Below are 13,177 nucleotides of genomic sequence, written 5' to 3' on the forward strand. Positions count from 1 at the left end.
AACATTTACTGTAAGTGGTTTTAAATTCATCAGTCACAGGTCAAACAAAAGAATAGGTTTGCGCTCTTGTTTGAGCTTATTCTTAACTTCCACCATTTATCAAACAATAAAATAATTCCTGCTTACTGCATTTCCCTCATTTTCTCAGTTTGTTTTTGGTAGGTTTCAGTTCTTTCTGCAAGATTTGCAGACCTGCTGGCGTGTTCGTATTAAGTGCGCGCTTGCATCCACATTATTTTATTCCAGACATTCATGTTCATGCACCCTGATGTGTATCTGCCAAGTCTGCATTTGCTGTATTAGCAGGGTGCACGGCAAAGTCTCAGACGGAAGAAAACTACAAGACTTATCTCTGTCACACAGCTTTTGGCCGAGCCATCTGACTGCTGGTTTATCTGCTCTGATGCACACCCTCTCACTGGGAAAGTGCCACTCCGCCCCCTCCTCCACCTCCTCATTCCTGCTGACTCCCTGCTCGCTGTCCTCTCTCGCCTCGTCGTCTTACCCCTGTCTGGATGCCAGTAGCTGCTAGTCATGGAGGATGCAACAGTCACATACGAGTAAGTGTTTGTTTTTGTTTTTTTGTCCCCACCACTACACATTGTTGTCAGCGCTGAACACAGAATTACAGCCAACAGCTCTTTTATCTTACCCAACTTAATAATGCTGCTGTGTTTATTCTCTTCTGCCTCTATGATAAATCATAATAAAAAAAGAAACAGAAGCTTTTGAATCTGTTGTTACTGCAGCTCCTGCATTTGCACTTCTTGGATTAAAATGCCAAGCTCAATGTGATGTTTGCTTTTAATGCAGAAAAACACGTGGCCAGGTTGCTGATTTGAAATTGTTTCTCTTGCACTTGAGTAACAGTTGACATTTAGATGATGGTGAACCCATCTAACAATATATTTATTCAAAATTTAATTTCAGTGCAGAACCGTTAGTAAACATACCTTTAACATCAGCATTACAAGACGAAGAAGGGGAAAAGGTGGGGGTGTTCACCGCACCTTCAACATCTGTATTACAAGAGGAAGAAGGGGAAAAGGTGGGGGTGTTCACTGCACCTTCAACATCTGTATTACAAGAGGAAGAAGGGGAAAAGGTGGGGGTGTTCACTGCACCTTCAACATCTGTATTACAAGAGGAAGAAGGGGAAGAAGTGGGGGTGCTCACCACAGACTCAGCAATAGCATTTCAAGAGAAGGAAGTGGGGCGGGTCACCACAGGAAGTGAAGATAATTGGGGGTCAAACAAAGCCCCTGCTGCGTTGGAACCAGTAGTGACGCAGCCCGGCCTTGGCATCACCAAAACCACCATCACCACCATCACTCAGACTGGAGGGGACTGGAGCACTGGCCTGCTTGATGTCTGCAGAGACAAGACAACATGTAATGTAGACACACAGCCAGATACTGTATTCCTATGTAAGCCCAGGCCTCTCATCCACAAGACAGTAAGCAAATGTGACATTTCCTTTTAACCCTAAATAATTTAGATTACTTTATAAACACAATAATATTAAAAAAAAAAACATAAATATTGATTATTCTAAATAATAATGCCGAATGAAGGCCATAACAGGTTCAACTCATATTAGATTTTTGTCTAGCTTTTGGTAAAAAAAAAACCTGATACACAAAAACAGCAACTCAGCTCATAAAAATATGGAGCAATCTAAAAGTAATGGCCATGCTGTCCAAAGAGACCATTAAAAGGGAGACGCTATAAGGTCACAGAACTTGATGGTCACACCTCATATAAGAGCTCTTCTTTAACAGCAGCTCCTCCACCTTTTGAACTTTAACTTCTTGAACTGTAAGACCATCCTTGGGTTGCTATGGTAATATAAGCTAAAAATAAAGGCCTGATCGACATAATTCCCAGCCCTCTGCCCCACTGCAATAAACTTACACTTTCTGCATTAACTCATTTGAGGAGGCTCTCCAGAGGTATGCTGTTGCCCTTCTACATAGACCTCCCTTAATGACATGCTTTCAGTTGGACAGAGGGCTGGGAATTATGGTGACCAAGCCTTTATTTTCTGTTTTTATTCCCATAGCAACAGACGTTTAATGCAGTATAGGGTGGTACATTGCCCTGCATGAAAATATATATATATTTTTTTTAATATCGTGGCTGTAAATGGTCTGTAATACATAAAATATTTCACAGAGGTCACTTTGACACCCTCAGAGATCCTAAGGGGCTTTACTGTTTCACTTGCATTATTCCAGCTCAGATCATCACTCAGCCTCTGCTGCTGATGGTGCAGTCTCGTTGGAACTAGGTGACCATTCACCAGCTATCCAGAACTCCATTCAGCTAAACCATCAGATGTACCATAGCATACAATTCATATATGAAAAAAAAAAGGTTTGAAACTTAGTCTTAGTTTAGAGCCAAGTGCAAATAATTTCAAATAGCAGCAGTTTCAGATATCCATTTACTACCTTTTTCTTCTTCCAGCGGTGCTTTGCATTCTGCGTTATGTCAATATATTGAGATATAGTTAATACTATAATTATAATATTAATATTAATGAATATTACCCATTTATTTTATAGTTCAGTTGCATCATTTCAGTTTTAACAAACTTTTAATAACTCATCTCTTGCAAAAACAATTTAGTATTTAAGCATTTTTTATCACAAGATTATTTATTTTCAGCACAACTGCTTTAAGTAGCTTTTCTTTTAATTAAGATTGCGTAGATTTTTCTAAACTGAAAATGATTGGGAATATTTTGCTTTTCACTTAACTTGTTTCTACAAAATGAAGAGCCAATACATCATCATTGTCTCTTTCTAAATGTACTTTTGGATCTGACAGAGACATATACGAAGGATTTTGTCTGGCGTAAACAAACACTCATGTACCCACATGATGTGCTGCGTTGTGCTCGCAGGTATTCTCGGGGCTCTCGTGCCGTGCTGTTTAGACCTGAGTTTAGCTCACCAATACGGGGAGTGTCTGTGCATGCCTCTACTACCAGGATCCACTTTTGCCATTCGAGTTGGGATCAGAGAGCGCTACAAGATACGGGTGAGTGTGTGTCTATGTGTGTGCAGGTATACAGTATGCTGTACTGTTGTGAGAGCGTCCTTGAAGACAGAGGAAGGCAAATTTGTCAAAATGGACCCTGTTCATAACACCATAAAGTTTTCAATGAAACAGAAACTGCACCACCGCACTCAGTTTTTAGTGCTGTGACGTTTCAGCCATTTTTAAAACTCCAACTCTAGTAAATGGAAAATTGACCCTTGTGCTGCTTCTTTCTAAGTGGTTATCAGTAAAATATTCATGTTATTTGTGTAAATGAAGTTCTGTGTTTGCATTTTTCATCTTATCGTGTACCCATCCTGCTCCCACTACATTGTTGTTGTGTGTGTGTGCTTCTGTATGTGTTTGCATGTAGACATGCACTCATCTGTCCTGCATGCTTATCCACAGGGAAGTGTGTGTGAGGACTGGACTACAGTGTATTGCTGTTACCCTCTGGCTGTATGTCAGATGATAAGAGAAATGAAGTGGAGGATGAAGACTCAGACATATCATGTGTCTACTACACTCGAATGCTCCTAAAGAAACAGCAAATGAGATCTTTTTTTTTTCTTCTTTTTTTCAATTTATCATAAATGTGTGAAGAGCAGCAGAGATTACTGGTATGAACAATAGGATGAATCATTACTCTGAGGTTTGAACTTGCCCCTGAGGGCTTCTTGAATAATAAAAAACAAGCCTGTGATACAAATTCTTAAAAGTGATAGAAAAGGGAAAACTTAAAGTAATGGCATACACTGTGTTAAAGGTACATCTGTAAGACGTGAACCAACACAGATGAGTTTCTTGCCTTTGTTCAATTGCAGATATTTTTAAATGTAGTTAGTTCAAAGATCGTTAAAAGCCATTAAATCTGGATTAATGCATATAGAATAATGCAGAGCAGTTTTTTTATGAAGGTATTGATCCGATTAATTATATTTGAAAGATCAGCTTAACCAACTTTTTACTGCAGCATTAAATTCCGGCACTTATAATTCTTAAATCATCTATAATTTTGGTTTTAGAAACAGCCTGGGTTAACTTCTGTGACTGAGGTAACTGCGTGCCATTTTACATAATGAAAATTTAGAAAGACTCAAGTAAGTTTAGCTTTTTACAATGCCTGTTACCTACACCACTGAAGCTGCTATCACACAGACACTTTTAACACATCAATAACTAGAACACACACAGAAACAAGATGAGCTCCTTACAGTTAAAAAAAAGGATGTGTGATTGCATTAGGAATTTGTACTTAATATTGGGAAACTTTAATAATGGAGAACAACAAAACACATCAAAACAAACTAAAACACACATTCATTTAAAAAAAACAACTAAATATATTCTTTCTGTTTTCGTAATCTCTTGTCAAAATATGCAGTTTTACTTTTTAATTTTTTTTATATATGTAAGGGAATTTTACTGTTTACTGGTGTTGGTGCTAAGTACCAGCCCTGCACAGGTTGGCACATAACAGGCTGATATTTTTTTTTTTTTTTTTTTGATAATGTAATGTTTCCTCATGCGGCCATTCTGTTAGTGCATAATCATGCCTGTCTAAACTGAAAGATGATTTTATCCAAGATTAATATAATGTTTGTAATCAATACATTCATTGACTATAGTAATATATTCTTACATGTAACCAGTCTAGACTTTTAAACATTGTTCCAGTGGTTGTTCTACTCACAACAAAGCTTAACACTGTCTGCTATGTTTTGTACCTTTTGCAATTTCTTGATGTTTTAAACCTTATTGCTGGGCAATAATGAGATGAAAGCACAGACTCCATATAAAAGATATGTTTGAACATGAAGTCATCCCCTGGTGAGTGCAGAAAAATTGTGAAGCTTCAAACTGAGTGGTTTTTTTTTTATGCTTTTACTGTCTGGGTGTTTTGAAACCAGATATGACTGATGGTTGATGTAAGTATGTAAAATGCAATTTTACTGCATTTTTTAAAGAAGAAAAGTCACAGTATAACTTAAAAAAAGATGAAAGGGTGTTATATATAGATCAATAGAATGACAAAAAGCAGACTTGCTGGTTATCAGTAGTGTCCACTGATCCAGTGGGAGTGAGTGGTACAACCAGGATGTAAAAGCTCACTAATCTGAACATAAGGAGTTGTGAAAGTATTCACCAAAGTCTCGCAGGAACACTGGACCATTGCTCGGACAAAGAAATAATTACTTTCAATAACAGAGGTGTGATGGAATTAAAGCATGATCATTTCCACATCAGATGAAACACAATGCAATAAAGCTGGGCAATGCTCTGCAGATGATAAAAACAGTATCATACAAGACAACCATCATGTTTTATCAAACCTGAACACCTAATCAAATGTAACACCCAGACCTCTGAGGGAGGGGAAACCTCAGGATCAGATGGGTCAAGGATTGTCATTCACTATGGGAACCTAACTGTTTGTCTGTTTGTTTGCATATTTAGTGGCATAGAGTTAGGTGGCTCTGACTAAGAACCTTAAGAATACTGCAAGCAACTGACCAGCAACTTGCCATTTAAAAAGTAAAGCTCGCCTTGCTTTGTCCTCCTTTTTGAAATGTTTATTTGCATTTCAGAGCAAAACCCCCATCAGCAACCCATCAGGAGTTGCCCCCTGCTTCATTCATAGTTTTCACATGACATCAAAGCTACTGGGACACCACGACATTAATGTGACAAATTAATACTACTGGAATTTTCTGGCCCTACAGTGTAAGTGTCAAAATAAACAAAACATTAGATCTTGTTCTTTACCTCCCACATGGAGCCATTATTTACCCATCCAGATCGAAAAAACATGTAGCTGTCTGTACTTTGAAAGCTTTCTTTGTCGCAGCAGTGTAAGGTGAGTGATTCTTTTCAAGATACACTTAGATGTCACTGAACTGGAGCTCTGAGAGAGACATCCCACTTTCAGGGATTTAAATAAAGCTGCCGGGCAAAATATGGATCACAAGCGCCAAAATTCCTAGTTTCTCTTGATATCTTAATATTTCCTCCATGGATAGATGGTACAAGTATTCTTGGCTTGATACAGGCAAAAAAAGCCCCCAAAAACACTTTTGTCCCGCAGTACTACCAACTGTCCACTATTGGCCAGCATGATGGAGTAATGTTTTGCCCTCCAGGGTAGCGAGCACTACATTGGCTTTAATTTTTTACCATATCCATTTTTCATATACAGTCTATGTAGGAGAGCAGTCTAATTCTCACTCAATACATTTATAGACATATATTTAATATATGAATATATTTAAAGTTCAATTCTTTGTAATATAATGCTTTGAAGTCATGTGTTTCAAGCTTCTTGTTTTTAAACACATTCCGAACCAATTTATTATTCTGTATTACTTCAACTGCTTGATTGCACCTCTAAATTTAAAGCCAAATTCAAATCACTGACACTGAACCACATATATATTAAATACTGGCTGCAGTCGGGTTGTCATTTATAAAAATAGGATACAACAGGAGGCACGATGTCTTTCCAAAAGCAATGTTCCTCGTGTTTTGGATATTAGATGTAGCTCACTGATAACAGTTCATTATTTTTTAGCTTGAAGGTTGTTATAAATTAAGTAACTGTGAAATCTCGTATGTGATATGTGTGACTCACCCGGTTAATTGTGTCTAGAATGCCAAAGGTCACCAGACCCATTTATGTGATCAGTCCCCCTGAGATGTGAAGGAAAGATGAAGTGAGGAAACATAATGCTTCCCAGACCTTGAGGCACAAACTGTGCAATGAGCAGAGGACCCTATCTGCAAATCTCATTTTAATGTCCCATTTAAAACTAAATCCAAGTAAAGCCAGGGAAGAACAGAAAGCTGTAAGCCAATTAAGTCTGACCCAAGGAGTCATTTGGTTACTTAAGTAAACATAATTGCTTTGAAGAGTTTGAAAAATATATTTCCGTGTACAGGATGAAACAAGTGTGTGAGTCCAATTGATAAACACAGCCAACTGCCTCATTAACTGACATACTGACTACTGACTACTGACTGAATAATACCACTGAGTAGTCCTGCTTACAGTCAGTTGTTGAAGTATATCATGAATATCTTGGTCCTCATGTGTAACGCAATGTAAAGCGAAACCAAAGACACGAACTCAAACAGACATTTCAAAAAACACATTTCACTTTAGAGAACAAGTCTAGACAAAATGTCTCTTTTGTGATCATTTGTGTTTGGACTATCCTATTTGACAGTTTAAAATAATATCCTGCTTCTAAACTGCTTTATGCAGCGTCCTGGAGTGAAATTTAAAAGAAAAAGAGTTTTCAGAAGTCATAATTCTTTGAAACTTGCTTCTGCAGTATGAACATATACCAAGAATTACATCACAGTATTAATAAATGTCGTTTGTTGAAATATTCCTTTATGATTCTAGTATTTCATTGGGTTGCATTTTAAAAGTTCTTTTAGCTCAGCCAGGTTTCAAACTGAGTAAAATCACCTGGAAGTATCTAAAGTTATTGAAAACTGGTCAAATTATTTAAAAGAACGGATTCAAATGCTTTGTTTCTTAACCTCCCTGAGCTTGGTTTTGCTTAAGGTTTCTTCCTGTTATAAAGGAGTTTTTCTGTCCCACTGTTGCAAAGTGCTTGCTCATAGGGGGTTTTCTCTGTATTATTGTACCGTCTTTACCTTGCAATATAAAACACCTTGAGGTGACTGTTGTTGTGATTTGGCGCTATAAAAATGAAACTGAACTGAACTGAATTAAATTGCTCAAAATAAATAATGCCATTCATACACATACACAATGTTCTTTTAATTCTCAACATCAACTTCAGGTTCTGTCCAGTCACAAAGAGGAAAAGTGCAATGTTGTTGCTTTTGTGGTTTTCTTGTATCCTTTTCCTTATAGTTGGGCTCCGTCTGGGGATGTTGTGTTTTCTGTTCCGTAGTTGTGAAATGTTGATATTTTTCGCACCTCTGGGCCGCTAATGGAATGTGATTTCCATATTGTTGTTATTCTTTTATCCATGTATTCCTCGATTCCTCCTCTGGCATTCAATCATATTATTAATCTAGTCTGATTGCAGTGGCTCCCTGAACCTGAAATGCCAACCAGAAAGAAGGGATATGAAAATTTATTTATCCGCCACACAGATGGGTCCTCAAAGGGCAAATTTGTTAAGGCTTTCCGATGTGGTCTCCCACCTGGCAGCAGCCTCGAAGGAAATAGGAGAATAGAGAAACTGATTTGCTTTCTAAAGGGAGCGATGTGAATATTAAAATGTAATCATATATTACACAAAGTCCAATTCCCATTTCAATAATAAGTTAATTTGCTGAATGTAAATACATTTTCTTATATCACTGCTATTCTTAAGCAGCCACGTCTTTCTTTTTGGATTGTATTTTGTGCATTTTTAATGTTTTCCCAATCCTTCTCCTTAACCAACACTTAATTAATCACTATTAGACTAAGAGTGGAATAGTGCCTGTTACATAGAAGATTTGCACATTCATTTTAAAGCAGGAACAAATAGATTAAACACAATGATGTGCAAGCATTTTCTGCCAATAATTGCTGCATATAAAACAAAACAAAACATTGCTTTGCATTTTGCTAGGGTTACCTGCCAGTGTGCATCCTACTGTGGACACTGATTTCACATTCTACACAGACGACCATAAAAACAGCTTGAACCTTGCTTCTGTGTACCCAAGCACATCAAAGAAACAAAAGAAAACAGATGAACGCTGGCAACAAAGCTTACAAAGTCCCATTTGAAAATAATAAAATAAATAAAACCATTTCAGCCTAAAATATATCATTCTGCTGCAGACGCAGACTCTGGTGCCATCCCTGTTTCTAAACAATACCAAGTCTGTACTATAATTGATAACACCCACATTGTTAGTAGCTCTGTTGTTTTTTTGTTTTGTTTTTTATTACAACTGCACCATAAAATCGTTGCCACCTTAGTACAGTCTTACTTGCTTTATGTCTGGATTACATGCAGAGATTGATAAATCCTCCCACGGATTCGCTGCTCAGTACCTATTGGTGAACTGGAACTGCCTCGAGCCAACTTGCAATGAAGCACTACTGTAATTTCCTTACATACTTGTGTAGTAGCAGTGCTGCTAATATTTCTTCTGTTGTGCCAGATTTACTCAGCTGAGCTAGTGCATTTTCTTAGAGTCCTTTAAATGTAATAAACTTTTGATAAACTTTATTATTTTGTCAGCCCCATTTGTATCAGTGAAAGGATAAATGGGGCTCACTATACTTTCATTTGAAATAACCATAAAGGACAATCAGCACCTGAGTAAAACAATTGCAAGAGAAATTGAACAAAATGACCTTCACAAAATGAAAGGTTTACTGCTGGACTGTATGATCTGACTGCATTCTTTTCAGTTAGGTGCACATAATAAAATGGCAACTCACCGTATAATGAATTACTTAGTGTTGTTTTATGGAGCAGGCCACAAAATGTCAAGTGGTATCAATTAAACGTTACAGGCTTACAGTTAAACCTCAAATACATCTTTAACCCATGACTAGATCAACGAGCACAGCCTTGCCTTACGTCATCTCTACCAGATACACCTCCAGGTCTGAGCCATTAGGGGACAGTGTTGCCCCAGATCACGGTGCATCTGTCTGCTTGTGATTCCTGCAGCTTCTCAGTGGGGTGAAATCAGTCTTTAGTGCTGATTTGGGGTCACAGTTGGGATTTCCAGAGCAGTAGTAGAGGTCAAGATTTGGAACAGTGGAGCTCTATCTAAGGCAGCAGTCAGACAGGAACCATAAAATATATCTCTGCTGATGCTCTTTCCTGCTGTTTCAGCATGAAGACGACTATCCCTACAGATGCATCAGGTGCAGAGCACAGGCTGTTATTGACAACAGCCCCTCAGGGAGTTGTGTTTGTGTGCGTGTGTGGGTGGATGTGGAAATGTCTGTGTGATATATGCAGGTGTATCATTAATGTGCTCTTAATGAACTGTTACAGAAACGCCACCATTATACTGACACATAAAATACAAAATGTGCTCCCAAAAACAAGAAGCTAAGGGTGGCGTGTTTGGGCTTTCATTAACCACATATCTGACATACATTACCATACACTTCACCTCCCCTTTTGCTTCTTCTTTTCTCAAATGATCAAGCTTTTCTCTTCCATCTCGCACATTTTTACGTTACCATTTTCACACCAGCTAAATCCAGTGCCCCTTTCTGTCAGTAAGCTCAGTCTTCTTCCCTTCATCCTATAATTTCTCCCTTATTGTTAATGTTTTTTCTGTTTCTTACTCCTACTGGTGTGTATCCGGGAAAAAAAGAGAAAGAAAGAGGTGTGGTGATACCTGCTTAGCAGGAGCAGCCATCCCCCTGGTGATGCTTCTATCCAGGACAACAAATACTACCTGGGGTTTACATAACACACACATACACGCACTTCCTCATACCCTGTCTTTATATCACTTTCTCTGTGATACCCTTTTGCTCATCTTTGTCCTTCATCTGTCTCCCTGTGTTTTTCATTCTTTCTCTCGCACGTTACCATTGTGGAAACGGGAGGCACGGGGAGGTGGAGGGCATTCAGCTGCTGTTCAGCCTAAAGCTAAAAGCTTTGGCATGTTTTGGGTTGTATATTTTTTATGTATTGACTCAGAATTTAGGTTTAAAAATGCCAATGAAAATTTTTTATTTTCAATTGTATCAAATGTGTTTCATTTGACTTAATAAAACAGCAACAAAACATTACAATACTGAAGATTTTCTTGTTTTTTCAATATTTGTCCCTCAGCAGGAAATTGTGACAAAAAGCCAAAAGTTTCTGGACAAAGATAATCTGTCTGTGAAGGTTCTCAGTCATCCGGGTCATCTTTGTCTAAAGAGCTTGGAAAGAAAAGCGTCTGGACTTCTTGCTTGAAGATGTTTCGCTTCTCATCCAAGAAGTTTCTTCAGTTCTAAGGTCACATGGTGGAGAGTCCCAAATTTAACCCCCCTGGGAGTAACCCCCCAAAGAGGGACAAAAGGACCCCCTGATGATCCTCTACCTAATAACATGAGCCAAGGTGTGAAAGCGGGTGTGGGTCACAATCAGCCAGGGTTTCGGGTACGCTCATTGTGAAACCTGGCCCCACCCTATCATGTGATTTCCTGAGGTCAGATGGCCCAGGATGTGAGTGGGCGTTAAGGCGTCTGGGAAGGGATCTCAAAACTGGATTATAGATGGCAGACAGTTGGTGTTGTAAACCCCCGCCTCTGTTCAAAGATGGTCGCTCACAGTGGACCTCGCTCAAATGGCTTCTTTCACTCCTCTTTCAAACCATCTGTCCTCTCTGTCCAAAATGTGGACATTGGCATCCTCGAAGGAGTGACCTTTGTCCTTTAGATGCAGATAGACCGCCGAGTCTTGTCCCTTGGAGGTGGCTCTTCTATGTTGTGCCATGCGCTTGTGAAGTGGATGTTTGATCTCTCCAACTTAACAATGTGGTGTATGCTGTACAGTGTAGCGAGGAATGCCCAGACCTTTGCATTAGAGAGACCAAACAGCCACTCCAACACAGCTGATTCAAATGGCTAAATTACCTCCTCACCAAGTTCTCCAGAGGCCTGGTAATGAACTAATCATGTGATTCAGGTGTGTTGACCCCAGGTGATATCTAAGACCTACAGGACCCTTGAGGCCTGGAGGTTTTAGATATCACCCACCCCTGATCTAACAGGTAAACTGGATTATGCAACAAAGCAGTGATGCCACGCACAGCAGCAAATTTACAACAGAATGGCTGAAAAAGAAAACAATCAAGGTTTTGCAATGACCCAGGAAATGCCATGGTTCTTGGTCAGTGTTTTGTGTTTTTTGGACTTTTTCAACATTATAAGGTCATTGTTTTGTTTTTTTTATCGCAAGGAGTGATTTATGTTTCCTAGCCTCTGCTGGTATATGTCTTGATGCATGCTCAACCATCCAGGTAAGGAAATCACCAAAAAGCTGATTCTTTACGTAACGTTTTCAGTGGGAGAAATGTTATGTTACTCATCCAAGCGACTCCTTCAGTCTGACTGAAGAATCAACTTTTTTGGGACTCTGTTGGTATAATTTAGTCTCCTTGTGCTTATGAGTTTTCTGTTATATTATGTATCTCTAGGATAATGTAAATTAATTTAGGTAGAAAAGACTTCAGTACTCCCTCACTGTAAAAAATGTCTGTAAAAATTACAGTAAATAACTGTGAAATGGAAATGGTAAATGACCATTAAATCAAAACTAGTAAATTACTGTAATATGTATGTTAAATTTCTGTTAATAGACAAATGGTAAATTGATTTTATTTTTACACTGCTAATATATTGAAAAAACAAATTTTGAGTGATACGGCACATTGTCTTTCAAAACAACAGGAGAAATCTGTAACATTATTTATAATTAATCACCCTACAATTTACATAATTCTGTATGAATGACAATGTTTCCTGCTTTTTTTCATTTGAATTTACAACTGTATATTAGCCCTTTAAGACCTACTATAGAACCAAGTCTGCCAGAGCTATTATATTTTTACATGCTGTAGTGCCATTTTTGGGAGCATATCAAGTTGCTATACATCAATGCAACCATTATAGCCCAGATTTTAATAATATGTATGCATTAAGTGCATAGTAATTACATAAATTGCAAAAAAGTGCAATAAACTACAAAAATAAATCGTTTTTGGTTTTTTTAACATATATTTCTAGTTAGAGAAATTTAAGGGGCTTATCCCTCAAAACTGTAAATACAAAAAAGTTGCACAAAATAGTTTCCCACCACAGGAAATTTATTTTGAGTGTCTTCATAGTTTTATTTTTGAAATACACCAATTTTTATATACTGCAGGAAAAACGAAGATAAATATTATAGTGCAAATTTGCAAAAAAACAGCATATGCATCGAAACAAACTATTTCCAGCAGTGCAATTTGAGTTCTAAGCATCCCAGAAACAACAAAGAAAGTCATAAAGTCAAACATAACTTTTAAAAACACCAGTATAGGTTTATGAGGCCCTGATGGTAAAAAAAAAAAACTACATTTCCGTGAAAATGACGTCACAGTTTTTGCAAAGCTATATGTGGAAGGAAACCAGGACCTAGGACAAGCTGATGGC

General features: G+C 38.0%; 1 protein-coding gene across 1 annotated transcript; it reads left to right on the forward strand.

Moving 5' to 3' along the window:
* Nucleotides 1–401: 401 nt before the first annotated feature.
* On the forward strand, nucleotides 402–4,864 carry plac8l1 (PLAC8 like 1). The gene is made up of 4 exons (XM_085470679.1): nucleotides 402–560; nucleotides 931–1,391; nucleotides 2,909–3,045; nucleotides 3,454–4,864. The coding sequence occupies exons 1-4, from the start codon at nucleotides 535–537 to the stop codon at nucleotides 3,583–3,585; spliced, it is 756 nt and encodes a 251-aa protein (XP_085326805.1). The 5' UTR covers nucleotides 402–534; the 3' UTR covers nucleotides 3,586–4,864.
* Nucleotides 4,865–13,177: the final 8,313 nt, after the last annotated feature.

This window comes from Copadichromis virginalis, linkage group LG10, assembly GCF_057382275.1.
Source record: "Copadichromis virginalis isolate Kocher_CV1m ecotype Utaka linkage group LG10, C_Virginalis_male_GT1.1, whole genome shotgun sequence".
Taxonomy (NCBI): Eukaryota; Metazoa; Chordata; class Actinopteri; order Cichliformes; family Cichlidae; genus Copadichromis; species Copadichromis virginalis.